Source organism: Somniosus microcephalus, chromosome 17 (genome assembly GCF_052327205.1).
Source record: "Somniosus microcephalus isolate GS21.2 chromosome 17, FLI_Smic_1.0, whole genome shotgun sequence".
Classification (NCBI taxonomy): domain Eukaryota; kingdom Metazoa; phylum Chordata; class Chondrichthyes; order Squaliformes; family Somniosidae; genus Somniosus; species Somniosus microcephalus.
Window position 1 is genome coordinate 54,437,762 of NC_141003.1, and position 15,587 is coordinate 54,453,348.

At 42.6% G+C, this 15,587-nt stretch overlaps 1 protein-coding gene across 2 annotated transcripts in view; it reads left to right on the forward strand.

The window, feature by feature from the left end:
* Positions 1–15,278, forward strand: part of LOC147105724 (hepatocyte growth factor-like) — a 55,243-nt gene extending 39,965 nt beyond the window's left edge. For both annotated transcript variants that reach the window (XM_086010360.1, XM_086010361.1), the window contains 3 exons: positions 1,890–1,996; positions 5,036–5,181; positions 9,278–15,278. In XM_086010360.1, coding sequence (XP_085866486.1) covers positions 1,890–1,996; positions 5,036–5,181; positions 9,278–9,463 — 439 coding nt within the window. In that variant the 3' untranslated portion in view covers positions 9,464–15,278. The remainder of the gene's footprint in view (positions 1–1,889; positions 1,997–5,035; positions 5,182–9,277) is intronic.
* The last annotated feature ends 309 nt before the right edge of the window (positions 15,279–15,587 follow it).

Below are 15,587 nucleotides of genomic sequence, written 5' to 3' on the forward strand. Positions count from 1 at the left end.
GTCAGGGGGCGCAACCGAAGATTGCTGCTGGTGTGCAAGAGGGGCGCTGCGCACGGTGATGACGTTATCACTGGTGGCGCAGTGCCGCGGGGCGCTAATGGTTACTGTCGCCGTTAACCTCCCGCTGAATTTCGTGGGAGGCGTTGGCGGCGCCGCGTCTGGTCGCTAGTTGCTTTGCGCCCACGGGAGGAGCGAAGCAACCGAATTTCCCCCCCCCCGAGTCTTTTACACGTGCATCCAGGTGTCAACGTGTGCAATACTTGTGCCCATTTATTTTTCTGCTCCTGGCTTCAGTTCAAATATTTGAGTTTTCATTACTGCTATTTCCAGAAATGTCTTTATAAGTGAGTTGATGGAGCTTGGAATGATTTGCCACAGGGAATGGTTGAGCCGGAGAGCACTGAACCATTTTTAAGGGAAAACTGGATAAATACTTGAAGCAGAGCATGTTAGAAGGCTATGGGGAGGGAGCAGAGCAGTGGGATTCGTCTTGGACTGCTCCAGCATGGACACGATGGGCCAAATGGTCGTCTTCTGTACTGTAAGCATATAGGGAGCAATTTTCGTCTTCCACCCCAGTTATGCCTAAAAATGGGGCAGTAGCAGGACCAAAATTGCATGGAGGGTTGACCCGCCAACTTCTCTGCCTGTTCCGATTTTCGGATGGACCTCGATTTAGGTGGCTAGAGCTTTCACCAGGAACAGGCAGGGGCCTCATTAGTTTATGCAACTCGGGGTCGCAAATGACACAATCAAGACCCCAATGCCATTTTTGTCTCTACCGGCAGTGCTTTAACCTGCCCACAAACCATAGCATTACAAGTCAGTAGGCAGCTATTTCCAGCTGTATTTAAAGGGATCCTTAGCTGCAGAAACAGAAAGCTGGAAGCAGGTCTGGTTAACATTTTTTTACAGCACTCGCCTTAAAGACTTCCAATATTTGATCTCCTTGCTTCTGTAGGCCCTGCAGTAACGTGCCCTGCAACTATAAACTGCTGCTGCCTTTCACTCGCGACACTTCCAACCCTCACCTTTGAAGGTGCCGCTGCTGGCCCATTAAGATTGGCCATTCCACTGGATCTCCCGCCCGCCCTATAAGGAGCACAGTTGGTGCTGGAAGCTCACCGATTCGATGATAACGAGTCTCAACCATGGAAATTGATCAGGTCTCCCGCCGATTGTATCAGGTGGGGTGAGCGGACCCCTCATCCACAGCCCGCTCAATCAGTGCCTGAAACAAAAATTGCCCCCACACGGTTCTGTCATTTTATGAAGTTGTGTTCATGAGAGTGCTGTAGAACAGCGTGTTTAATGAAGTGAAGTGAAGCAAACCAGAAACTGATTTGGATCTCGCATATTGCACTGAACCCTTGTCCGGGCTTTCTGTCTTGAATTTTTTGGGGATTATATGTTGTCCCCTCTCTCTCTCTCTCTCTCTCTCTCTCTCTCTCTCTTTAAGGGAGAGCGCTAATTCAGTGCCATTTATTGGCAGATTGAAGGCAGTTTAGTTGTGTTGCACGGCAACCACGAGAAAGCTGATTGAAAACAGCCCTTGCCAGTGTCGGAAAACGTCCATCCCGTCCGCTTTGGCTGATTTGAAAGGATAGTCGCAGAGGTAAAAGGTCGATGCTGAAATCTGCTGCATCATCTGGTTCCTACTGTGGGGGCGGGGGGGGTGGAAAACACCTGGCAGAAAATTACAAAGACCGATATTTAAAAAATTTAAAAAAAAAAAAAGAGAATTTAATCAATCCACATTTAGAATTGGAAATGTGCTCAGACTATCTATTGACTCCTGGTATTTTTTTAGAATGTTATTAATTTGGAACTTGAACGTGCACAGCCTTTCTTGGCAGTTTTATGGTTTAATCTGTTTTTTTTATTTCCAGACCAATAAAATCAACCGATTACGTCCACTGGATCAAACTGCCTCTGCCTGGATGTGTAACACATGAAGGTGTCAACTGTAATATTTCTGGATGGGGGGAAACCAAAGGTAAATAATCAAGGTTTTAACATTTGGGAGGAGGCGAATACTTCCGAGATATTTTCCAGTCTGGGTGATGTGTTGGATCATTTAAATTCACCCAAACGCGGGCCCCCTTGGTTTTGATTCATAAAACCTACTGAGGGTAAATTTGCCCTGTCACGTGGGAGTCCAGCGCGTTCTCTTTAGCAGCCTGTGTTGGAGCTGTGAATGACAGACTGCAACTGACCCAAATCCCAAAGTTGCGGTCAGTTTCAAAGGCGGAATGATGCCGAATGCTGCCAATTCGCCGTCATCCGGACCGCAAATTTCGGAGTAGAGGCAGGATGAGAACACTGGCTTTGAGTTTCCGTTAGTTATATCAGCGCAATCCAGGCAGAATCTGTCAAACCAGCACAAAAGATTGTAGAATTTTAAACTTGAGTTATGCCCCAAAACCACCTGCGTTTGTGTTTTCTGCAATCTTTTACACTGGTTCGAGATTCAAGGCCACAAAACTGGTTGGAATTGCGCTGGTTCAGGAAGACTCTTCAAATTGAGCTCATATTCTTAGACACACACACACACTAGTAGGCACGTTTTAAAAGTTTTTCATATCAAAACATATTGGCCCAGATATTCCGATCACAGGCCTCCCGTGGGCGGAGGGCTGCGAGCTGGAAAAATCTGCGCCCTTACCTGAGGGCACCCGGGAGGCGCACAATTCCGCTAATGGGCCTCTCCAAACTGCCGGTGCGCAGGGCCCACGTATCCCAGAGGCGCAAGTAGTTTGCAGCGTCCCTGGGCCATGGGGAGCCAATCAAAGAAGGGAATCTCCCTTCATACATTTGACAGGAAGACCTGTCAAATATATGAATGGAGATCACCCCCAAAACATAGTAAAACTTCAATTACATTTTTTAAAAGCATATTTTTTAAATGACTTGAAATTACATAAATTAACTATTTTAAACAAAAAATTTAATTTTTGAAAAAAGTAATTAAAGTTCTTTATGGGGCTAAAAATAAACTTACCTTTCTTTAAAGTATTTTTAAATGATAAATCAGTGGAAATTAAAAAAAAAAAAAAACATTTTTCAACTCTTATCCTGGTAAAAGCAGGCTTTACGCCTATGCTTTTACCAGGCGTAAGAATTGTAAGTGTTTTCTGCGGGCGGAGGGTCTCCAAAAAGTGGAACTATCCGCCCGCAGAGGCCCTTCTCCAGGGCAGCCGGAGGATCTGTCAAGAGCTTTCTTGACAGATCGGAAATGCCGGTTTCCAGCGCATGCGCAGTGCATGCCTAAAACCGACATTTCCGTTGTCCCTACGGGTGGGTACACACCCGTAGGGATCGGAATATCCGGACCATTTAATTTATTAAGAAACTGACTGGTGTACACCAATAAAACTAGTATGATTACGTTCTATTACGCTGCCCGATTACACTGGTTCATTGAAGATTTTAAGTTTGTGATTATGCAAATCAATTTTAGTGGAAACTTGAGGCCTAACCTAACCAGTGCAATTTCAAGTATGTTTTCGGCACAATTTCCCAATTACACCCAAAGCGGAAACAATACCCCTATATACGTTGCAATGTGTTAATTCCACTTCAGTACTAATAACACACGAAGCACTAAGAACATTTTGCATACACTCGTGCACTTTCGAGTAAGCTGAGGGTGGCGTTGGCATGCAGTCGAGAAGCCTCACCTGCCCTAACTAATCAAAATTCTTCAACGGTTTACACTATCTATTCACAAAATAAAACCAATTTTCACAGAGGCCCTGCTCCTACAAATGGCTTCGACTACTTTGGCCAAAAGTTTATTGCTTTTTTTCCAGCCCAGAAAGCAGGGAATTGGCCAACTCCTAATCCCTTGTCAATGCTGCTGCTGAACTAACAGGTGCTGTAAGAGTATGCCAGTGTGGCTTGCATTTCCTACTCCCACTTCCTCTTTTTCTCCACCTCTGCCCACCCCCCCCCCCCCCCCCCTTGATGATCCCATTATGGACAATACACGTAGGCCCCGATATTGCCGGGCACGGTGCGGGGGAGGTCGTAATCGGGCGAAGAACCCGCAAGGCTGGGGATCGCGATTAAATAAAATGCTGCAGCCTCCCACCTGAGAGCTGGCCAGATTGTTAAACAGTCCCCGGCAGTTATTGGGGTTCCTGGCTTGGGGGCCACGATCAGCAGGGGAGCGAGGGGGCTGATAGTTTGGGGCTGTGATCAGTTTGGGTGGGGGCCACGATCGGGAAAGCGGTAGCCTGGTTCAAGGGTTGCCCAAGGCTTCCTTATGAAGCCTGGAAGAGAACTCCTAACCCACCAGAAACCATGAACAATAAATGTAATACTTACCTCGGGGCCTCTTCCGGCCCTGGATCCGGCTCCCGGCAGGTTTTGCCTGTCGGGGAAGCCGACACTGCCTCAGATCTTTGGTTGATATTCCAGACCGGGTCCTGAAGACATTTAAAGCAGGACCCCACTTCCTTCCTGTGGGTTTTCCTGCTCAAAAGAGCAGGTTACTATGGAGACACAGTGGGATCAGTGGGGGTAATTTATTTTAACTGCCCCCCTCCCTAGCCTGGGCTCTGCCAGGTTGCGGCTGTTAAAATCAGGACCATAGATTCCACTTTGCATTTCTCTTAAAAGGAAGCCTCAGTTCATGCACCTGGAGGCATAAACCTGCATCCTAGCACCGTATGCTGGAGCACCACCCTGCTGACCCATCCCCATATTGAGCACCCTGCGGTTTCCAATCCTATTTCTGCCTCCGGAGATGATCATGAACAAACGTTGAGGGGAAAATATTCTAGTTCCCAGTATACTGTTCTGTTTCATGCCTTCACTGTGGATCTCTGCTCAATGCAAGGAACTATGCATTAGTATTATTGACTGGCTGTTGGAGGAGATTCCTTCTCTTCCCTGCCTCAGGCTGGTTGATAAATTAATATCTTAATTGCCAGCATTTCCTCGGCTGTTCCAATACTTTTGTATAAATAGTCGTACATATCTAGCATGTGGCAAGCTATTTTAAACTTTGTTTTTAACTTTTCTCTTTTAGGTACTGGCTATGAAGGTGAACTAAAAGTAGCCCAGATCCCTATAGTTGGGAATAAGAAATGCAATGAGTACCATCAAGGAAAAATCCAAATTAATGAATCTGAAATCTGTGCGGGAGATGAAAAGGGGACTGTTGGTACATGTGAGGTAAGAGAAACATTTAAAAGGACAAAGAACTTAAAGGCAAGTGTGTGCTTTTTGTCAAACTGTCAAATCATAGAATCAGTCATAGAATTGTTACAGCGCAGTAAGAGGCCATTTGGCCCGTCGAGCCCGTGCCATTTCTCTGCAAGAGCACTTCAGCTAGTCCCACTCCTCCGCCCTTTCCCCGTAACCCTGCAATTTTTTTTCCTTCAGGTACTTATCCAATTCCCTTTTGGAAGCCATGATTGAGTCTGCCTCCACCACCCTTTCAGGCAGTGCATTCCAGATCCTAACCACTCACTGCGTAAATTTTTTTTCTTCATGTCGCCTTTGGTTCTTCTGCCAATCATCTTAAATCTGTGTCCTCTGGTTCTCAGCCCTTCCGCCAATGGGAACAGTTTCTCTCTATCTACTCTGTCCAGACCCCTCATGATTTTGAACACCTCTATCATAAGGTCAGAAGTGGGGATATTTGCTGATGATTGCACACTGTTCAGCACCATTCGAGACTTGTCAGATACTGACGCAGTCCGTGTCCATATGCAGCAAGACCTGGACAACATTCAGACTTGGGCTGATAAGTGGCAAGTAACATTCGCACCACACAAGTGCCAGGCAATGACCATCTCCAACAAGCGAGACTCTAACCATCTCCCCTTGACATTCAATGGCATTACCATCGCTGAATCCCCCACTATCAACATCCTGGGGGTTACCATTGATCAAAAACTGAACTGGACCAGCCATATAAATACTGTGGCTACAAGAGCAGGCCAGAGGCTGGGAATTCTGCGGCGAGTGTCTCACCTCCTGACTCCCCAAAGCCTTTCCACCATCTACAAGGCACAAGTCAGGAGTGTGATGGAATACTCTCCACTTGCCTGGATGAGTGCAGCTCCAACAACACTCAAGAAGCTCGACACCATTCAGGATAAAGCAGCCCGCTTGATTGGCACTCCATCCACCTTCAACATTCACTCCCTCCACCACCGGCGCACTGTGGCTGCAGTGTGTACCATCTACAAGATGCACTGCAGTAACTCGCCAAAGCTCCTTCAACAGCACCTTCCAAACCCGCGACCTCTACCACAAGGGCAGCAGACGCATGGGAACATCACCACCTACAAGTTCCCCTCCAACCCACACACCATCCTGACTTGGACCTGTATCGCTGTTCCTTCACTGTCGCTGGGCCAAAATCCTGGAACTCCCTTCTTAACAGCATTGTGGGTGTACCTACACCATATGGACTGCAGCGATTCAAGAAGGCGGCTCACCACCATCTTCTCAAGGGCAATTAGGGATGGGCACTAAATGCAGGCCTAGCCAGCCAGCGACGCCCACATCCCATCAATGAATAAATTTTTTTTTTAAAAGTCTCCTCTGCTCTAAGGAGAACAACCCCAGCTTCTCCAGCCTATCCATATAACTGAAGTCCCTCATCCCTGGAACCATTCTTTTAAATCTTTTCTGCACCTTCTAAGGCCTTCACATTCTTTCTAAAGTGCGGTACCCAGAATTGGACACAATACTCCAGTTGTGGCCAAAGTAGTGTTTTATAAAGGTTCATCACACCTTCCTTGTCATCATAACAAATGCCACACAGTATTAAAGAAAAAAACCACGAGATAGCTAATGCTTTGGTTAATCTGTTAAAAGTTAACCTGGTGTACCTGCAGGAAAAAGCCTGTCCTGACGCATTTAATTGGTAAAGCGGAAATCCTAAAATAAATACGTGCTGGGAAGAAATAGCGTGCTGTTTGTTGCATTGTGGAGCTTGCCTAGCGCGAGTAATGAGCAGCACGTTGCCCATTATCACATATGCTGTTGGTACAACTGGTATTTTTAGGAAATGAGGGCCATGTTTTCCTTCACTCATTAATGTTGGCGAAGGTCAGTGCAAGTTTAAAGCAGGGCAGTGTGCTGTATACTCATACTGACTTGTTTTTGTTAACATTAAGATGAAATATTACCCCTGATTTGCAGTTTTTCGTAGTTTAACGAATTTATGCAGAGCAGTGTGAGCTTTATATATCTGTGAGTTGCTTGTGCATTAGTGTTGATCAAGAGATGAAAGATTGTTGAACAACAGCAAGCTGAGTGTCAGGTCTTAGACCTGTGTTTGAAATGCTAGCTCCAGATCCTACATATCTATCTAAAATAATTGGTATGAATCTAATTTTATGTATAATTTATATACTTAAAAAATGTATTTAGTGAGATATCTTGGAATTGATATTAAGAGGCTATAGAGTCCATTTAGGAACTCCATGAGAGAAATAGTGTCTCTATCGAGAGACCTTACTGACCCCCTGATAAAACATAGTAATTTCAGTAACGCTCCTCACTATTCTGAGTCTGTGTGCATCTTACACTCGGAGCACGATGTACAATAAACCATTAATTGTTTATACTAGATGAACTTGAGTGAAAGAAAGACCAGTTTTTAGCAGCTGTCATCATTTCCCCCTCAACTATAATAACTACCCCAGAAGTGCAATTCATTATCATATATTTAGTTATGGGGCAGAGGAGAGGTTTTCTGTTGGTGCCTGTTGCAAAGTGGGGGGTGGGGGGGTGACGCTGGGGGGTAGAATGAAACGCTGCTGAGATTAATGTTCTGATTGAAAGTAGCAATCTTCTGTACACTGCATTGATGGAGTAGGATCATTTTAGCAGAACTTTAAAATCATAAATCTGGAAACCACCTAGAATCTAAATGCAGGAGAATGTTTTGTGCATGCCTCATCTTCCCTCTTGTCAACAGTTTGCTATAAAATTGGCAATATAAAAAGAAAAAGAAAAACTTGCATTTATATAGCGCCTTTCACGAACACCGGACGTCCCAAAGCGCTTCACAGCCAATGAAGTACACTAATATTAACTGCTTAGTCTTGTTAGCCTTTAGTTTTAAACACTGTTCACTTTGCAACTCCCCTTTCTAAAAATTAAAGCTAATTTTTGATTAAACTGAGCGCTGCTAATACATGGAATTGGGAGGTGTGGCTGTTACTGTGCCAGACAATATCAGGAGCTGAATCAACATCCGCTGATGCAGTCTTTTACTCCTATCTTAATTGTGTTCTATTCTGCTCGTATATACCGCAACATAGCGATGTGGTGTGAGCGAGAAGTGGTGGAACGCACTGACTGTTAACATTTTTGGGGGCGCGGGGGGAGGGGAACAAGGCTCTGCCAGTTTGAAGTCCGAACTGCATAGAGTACTGTTCCCCAGCCTCTGTCTACCTGAAAAGAGCTGGTGAAATAATTGATTCTTTTCAGTGATGATGAATAGCTTTTTTTGGTAATTAGAAATTAAATTGCAATGCTCCATGGTTTTGAAAAGCTGGCTGCCTGAAGTAGGTGGTCTTGCCAGCTTTCTACTCTAGCCAAATTGCCAAATTTGTGCTAAGCCAGCTCTTTACCTTTCCCATCAGTGCAGTGCAAAAGATGGAGTTGCATCACCAGCAACCACGCGGCGTGACTGCGGATTAATTGCTTTGCTTTCCCTCTCCATCAGGCATAGTTGGCCTAAACCAAACTCATTTCTCTATCATTAGACCTGACTGTTCAAAGTCAATAAAATTGATAAAAGCAAAAGGATATTAAAATCCCAGCTTTTAGTACAGGTGGAATAATGGTAGTACCACCTCCTTAAATGATTGATTTCTTTTGGAGTAATTGGGAGTATTTATTGCAGAGGTGTCCACACTTTGAAACTTGCTTGCTCCCTTTGCACATTTCATTAACCTTCACTGTAAAATCCCAATAACTTTTTATTGCATCTGGGATTCTTTTCATAGAGCCTGAACATAAATATTTTAATAAGTGTTATTTTCCCCTCTTTGGCTCGGAATCAAATAGCTTTCAGAACTTGGCTATTTTTGGTTGCATTAATTGCGATCTTTAAATTGCATTATTAATCTTATACTGTGCGCACAGAACTTTAGCTATTCCCAAATAAATCGTTTTTATTTCATAAAGAAGGCTAAATATCATCTCCAGATGTCAGGACAGAAAATAAATGCAATAAACTGATGCTGACGATATGTTCTTTTGTAATTACTTGTATTTTGGTTTGTGGTTTTTTGCTTTGCAGAGAGATTATGGTGGCCCTCTGGTCTGTGAAGAAGGTGGCCAGAATTTACTGCAAGGTGTCATAATTCCTGGCCGAGGCTGTGCAAAACCAAAACGTCCTGGGATTTTTGTGAGGGTGTCATACTATGAGACATGGATAAGAAAAGTCTTCAGGACATACAAAAGAAATAACCACGCAAGGAGATGAATATAATGTATGTCCACCGAAATGCTTAATTATCAAATACATAATTTATCAATTGAAGACCCATGTTGCTGCAGATACTTATCAAATCTGTTATCCTTTACAAATGATTGCTCTGACTTTTTGTTCATTGTTTGTAATAGATTGTATCTGTATATCTGTGTGTGTGTATGTGTTTGGAAGGGTTCCTGAGGTTACTTGAGAAAGTACAACTACAGCAATGTAGACACACACGAGGAAGCCTTTTAAATATTTTATGTAAATGTATAATTTACACTTGAAAATCTTTTATGTCTCGAGTTTCCACACATTGGAAAAGCTGCATGTCCTGTCCTGAAGACAGAAATTTCAGCACACTCCTTAAAACATTAATGCTTTCATTTCAAATTAGTTTCTTGAAAATTCTCTTTTTTACGTCAAGAGTGTTGATCCAAATCTTTGACATTGAATCAGGGCAAGCAAAGAACTAGACGCTGTAGTAATATAGCTGTAGTTGAAACTTGACATGTCATGGTTCGGGCTCATTTATCAGCACTGTTCCTCTAACTGTCACTTATCCATAATTTAATGCAAGTTTTCCAGAAAGGTGCATTTTACACTTGATTCCAATTTCTGTAAGAGAGATTTTCAAAATGCTTCATGTCTGCTAAATTGGATTTCAGTCAGGATTTTCAGATTTTGAAGCTCTCATTAAAATTCAAGTGCAACACATTTATTCAAATGTGTCCTGCGAAGGGTAGTATTCACCCCCCAAAATGGATTTTATAGTTTACTCATATCCTTTTTTCATAAATTTCTATTCGCCAACAAATCAGGTGACCTGCAAATAAGCCTCCACCTATTCCTTGAGTGAGTGAGACTGCCCCCCATGCCAGTATGAAAGTGTCGAATCTCTGCCTGTTGGAACACTTCTCGCAAACAGAGAATCAATTCTACAAACTTGTGTCCTGCTCCTCTTGTGCTGTCACCTGTACACAACCTTGCTTCTTCACTCATCTGCTGGTCAGACTTGGACTTTTTTTTTAAACTTAGGGAATGAGGACCAAAACAGAAAAGCAGATTTGAAATATCCCAACTTCTGCATTTCAAAACTGAGGTATAGCTGTTTTTTTGCAGCATTGGAGCTTCTGCTGCTTTTGTGACGATATTGCAGTAAAATATTGTTGAAGCCTTTTACTTTGTTTGGCTTCTTTATTTTTGGCCGTTAGCCAATCCTTTCTGCCCTGTTGCCTGCTGACCGCCGACCTGACTGTGATAGCAATTGGAGAAATGCTGAATACTGTTTCTCCTCAAGTGACTGCTCTTCCACTAATCATGATTAACATTTAAGAACAGTTGACTTGGTGTAACAAGGGATTTGGAGCTAATCCCTGAACAGCCAGTTGAGTTGGATTATAATGTGTGCACTGGTATACCCTTTTTATACAGTTCAGCTCAGGTTTAGAAATCTGCATTTTCGAAGCTCTGTTTGTTTTCTCATTGGGTAATTCCTTTTCCTAGTGTCAGTTATGTTTCCAATTTTCCATTTCTTATCCTTCACTGAGCTGCTCTGAGGCTAGAACTAATCCAAATAATCATGTAGTTTCCATCTTTATTCAATAATTCCTTTTATCTGAATGGAGATTATTAAAAAATCTCTTGGGAGTACAAAGTACAGCTGTAGGACTGATTTTTTTAAAAATCTTCCACAAAACTACGACTACCTGGGCTAAATGCCTCTGTTTTCAGATTGCAAAAGTCAATCAGACTGTGACAAAATGTAGAATTATGTTTGTTTTTCTGTAATTCTCTTTGTGTGCCTAGATTGCAAGAAAGGGTGCAGAAATCTGGTGTCAATACCAGCAATAAGATGAACAATTTTGGATCTTGTGTCTAAATTTGGGTGCCTTTTGGGTAAAAGCAGCAGCGGATGCAGATCTAAGTCATGGAAACCAGAAGGTCGCAGATTAAATCCTTGATCTGTGCCGAGTTAGTTGACCTGAGCCAGGCAGCGAGTAACGTGCTATAATTGGCCCAAGTGGCCATCAGGTTTCCCAATATTGTTCTTATCCAGTCACTCCGACTTGGAAAATACACATGGATTTCCAATGAGAACAGGAATGAGCTCAACTGATGCCCTCCACGGTGAAAATAGTCTGCCAACACTTGCACGTGTAGGCTGCATATTGAAAATGGCTACCTGTGGTCACTTGGGTGCGGTAGAGGAAGACTGCTAGTGCCCATGAAACCAATTTCTCAGCATTAGTTGGCGCCATCAGGAGTGGAGAAAATAGGCCTGTTGGGGGGGGGGGGGGGGGTGGAAAGGGAGAACAAAAATGATAAATTGGGGTGCCCACTGAGTGAAAGTTGCATGTCCAGTGGGTAAACGTTAAATGTTTTCATCAAACATGTTACTAAGTAATCTCCTTGATTGTTTGTGTGTTTGCCTTAAGTTCATTTATTATTGTTGCTCTTTTAAATTTATGTTCATGTCCTCCAGTGGGTACAAGGTTTTACACATTGTGTAATGATTAGAATGGGGAAACAGTGAGGGATAACCTGGTGCTCCTTGACCATCTTATCCACAGGCTCCAATGGTTAAAAATATAAATGATTTCCACCCAGTGTTTTTTTAATGCTGAACAGCAATGTCATTTTGAAACTGTCTGGGTGTTGTTGCAGCATTTGGTACTAAAGCTGGTGCAAATTGTGTGTCATCTCTTGCCTCAATGCTTTTGTGATCCTTGGCAAATGCAATGCATGTTGGGCTAGATTTTGTGTATATATCAGTGTTTTTTGCATTTTATTATTTCTTTGTTGATCCTTTTTGACAATCTGAAAGCTGTTTATATTTTGACATTACTTGATGGTGCTTCTAGCACCTAGAATTGTGTTGTTATTTAAATCACAATTGCTGTGCATGGTTGTGCATCTGAAAATAAACCAAACAATATGAGCTATCGAATGTATAAAGGTACAATGACCAAGTTTTTTTTCTTGCTTACTGTGATGATGATAGCAGTAGTTTGAGGCAGCCCTGTACATTCCAAAACAATACCCAGATAAACCTGTCTTTATAAAGTTTTCAGCTTTGCTTTACCACTTGAAGAAAATATTTTCAATTATCTTTCTCTGACTGTACTATCTGTATTTTACAAAGAACTGGTTTCTTTTTCGGAAAATACATCAAAGGAATTTGTAAGTTGAAATAAATAATTTTAAAAGAACATTAAGTTTGTCTTTCTCCTCCCCTTCCCAGCTCCCAAAGAAGGAGAGAAGCTACAGGCAGGGTCAGTAGCAGTACTGTGGGATCCAAGGGTATAATTATAATACAAGTGTAGCATTGGTGTGGAGCGGTTTCACTTTGCAGCAGTTTTAAGGTTCGACTTTGACGAAGTCTTGGGGATCCTGCCTGCGTTTTCCAAAAAATGTGCTCCTGATGGGAGAGTTCCCTGCTGGGAGCGCATACTCATCATGTCAGCGCAGTAGTGTAAATGCAGACTAAATCCCTGGAGGAGGGAATCTCTCTCCACTTCACTCCAGAGTCAGGTGGGCTTTAACTTCAGATTTACATTGTACAAGTTTGACGCTGATGTGAAATAGAAAATACTAAACTTGTTGTGTGAATAGACCCCAAAAGAGTCAATCTCGTGGAATGTTGTCAAGATTGTGATGTTGCTGAATGATGGGGTTGCAATATACAGACTAGACCTCTACAGCAGCATTTGGCTCGGACCACTGGACTGAGGTCATTTTGTGTAAAATAAATATATACATTTAAATAAAAGTAAGGCTGAGTTCCCCTCTTTTTGAACTGTAGTACTTTTGCAGATTAGCGTTACTATGGAGATAAAGTTGCTTGCAGTGTACTATTTTCCGCAAGAGTTTTAAAACTGGTGAAGACAATTTGTGTTGCACAATTTTATATACGACTATTGACTTGTTAAATAATTTTTGTGTTGCATATTCTGCAAATGTTTAAATACAATTTGGTACCTTCTGTTGAGCAGGAGAGACGTAACCATTTATCCAAAAGAAGGGTTTGTACTACATCAATCCGCACTTTCTATTTTGATCTGAAAGCTGTACTGATTGTTGAAAAATATTTTTGTGTACTTTTTTATAATGAACAATATATATATTATATAAAATGATTAGCTTGATAATTTACGTCTGTTTCTTTTCTTTTATGAATCTTGGTTCGCTACTCTTTGCAATTCTCTAAGACCAGCAAAAATCTAAACTGGAAAAGGTGTCCGCCAAACTGGGGCACAGTTCACTGAGCTGACTGCCAGCATAGCTCAGTGAATAATTAGCATAAAAATCAAGCATAGCTTTATCAACTAGGCAATTGGGGAGTGGCATTAGATATATCTAATGGCTCAGATTTAAAGGGATGAAAGTAAGTAGCTATAGGGGGAAATGGGGTAATTTTAACCCTCTAGGATCCAACCCACTGCGAACGTGCCTACTTCAGGTTTCACCGGGGCGGGTGAATCACCTGCTCTCGAGAGGAGGGTCAGTAATTTAACTTCTGTTTAGTGAGGCTGTATGCCTCAGATTTTAACAGACTTTTAAGTTTAACAGATGCGGGCTGGTGTAGGGTTTCGCAAGGATTTCAAAAATCTCTATAGCTCCAAAGATTTATTTTTGATTAAAGAATACCTGGGTAGAATATACCTTTAAAAATCCAGGGATCAAAAATGGCTGTCAGACCTCGTGGCAGCAGAAAAGGCAGCCTGTGTGTATGTGAAAAAGGAAAATCAAACATGGCTGTCCAGCCTCGTGGCAAAAGACACAACACCGCCTGTGTGCATGTGGAAAGGAAAATCAAAGATAGCTGACAAAGGATTTTTTTTTAAACCCAGCCTCTGAAGTAATGAGGTATTTAAACTGTCAATCAAATGTGGTTTGGGAAACTGCTACAATGTTGACTCAAAAGATTAAGTGCTTGAGACTGTCAACATGAACAAAGGAACTTTGTTTACACGAACGCTCTACAATGTTGACACAAAAAATTAAGCACTTGAGACTGCCAATCATTTGCAGTTGGGGACAATGGATTTGTTTACGCTAACCTCTAAGGGCTGTTTACCCAGCAATTAAGGAAACAGACATTTGTTTTCAAACTGAGACAGCTTTATCCAAACCCATCACAATGAATGGGGATACATTCAAAAACCCATCACAATGAATGGGGATACATTCAAAAACCCATCACAATGAATGGGGACAGATCGATTCCCTTTTGTATAGCCCAGATACATCCGGATTTGGGTGCGAAGATTTCAGCTCCAAATGGGGTATAAAGATAGCTTCTCAGAAAGCCATCACTCTCTCTCTCTCTCTCTCTCTGCCGCCTCGCCTCTGTGGTCTGCCTACAGAAGAACAGCTCAACAGCCCGCCCAAGGAGTGGAATACCAGCAGTTACTTTTAAACACTGGGGTATCTCCATTTCAGGGTGGTGAAGAATCGAAGACCGCAGAGGCACGGAGCAAGCGTTTCACTGGTGAGCATAGATTTTCTGACCCATTACAAGGCAACTTAGATCGGCATTAAAGGGAATTTTGTTAAATTGTAATTTTAGTCCATTTTCCCTCGTGTCCGTTTTCTCCTCCCCTATTTAAGTAAAAGAGAGTTGTACTAAGCAAAGAGTGCTGTAGTAGACTAAAAGTGCTGTATTTAAGTAAAAGAGTGTTGTACTAAGCCAAAGAGTGCTGTAGTAAGTAAAAAGTGTACTGTTAAGTATAAGTATTGTATTAAGCATAGGAGTGCTGTATTGATTGTTTTCAATTTATTTCTTTTTATTTCAATAAATGCTGGTCTGTTGTGCACCCAACCAAGAGTCTCGTTTCTGTCTACATCACTGCTGAATAAGTCCGGTGGTCAGAACCAGGAAAGGGGAGCGATTCAAAATCACACGGGGCTCTGGAGCAGCTCAGAGACTTCTGACTGGCCAGAGGCAATAACCCCAACCCCCCCCCCCCCTCAATTCCTACACCGGGTTTACTAGGGCTCAAGAAACCTGACAACTAAAGGGAGGAGCAACGGCCAGATTCAGCAAGTAAATGCTTTTCCAGCACTGCTTGTGGGCCAGAGGAGGAGGAATGCTTCCCCCAGCCTCCCAAGCTAACCTGCCACGATCGGA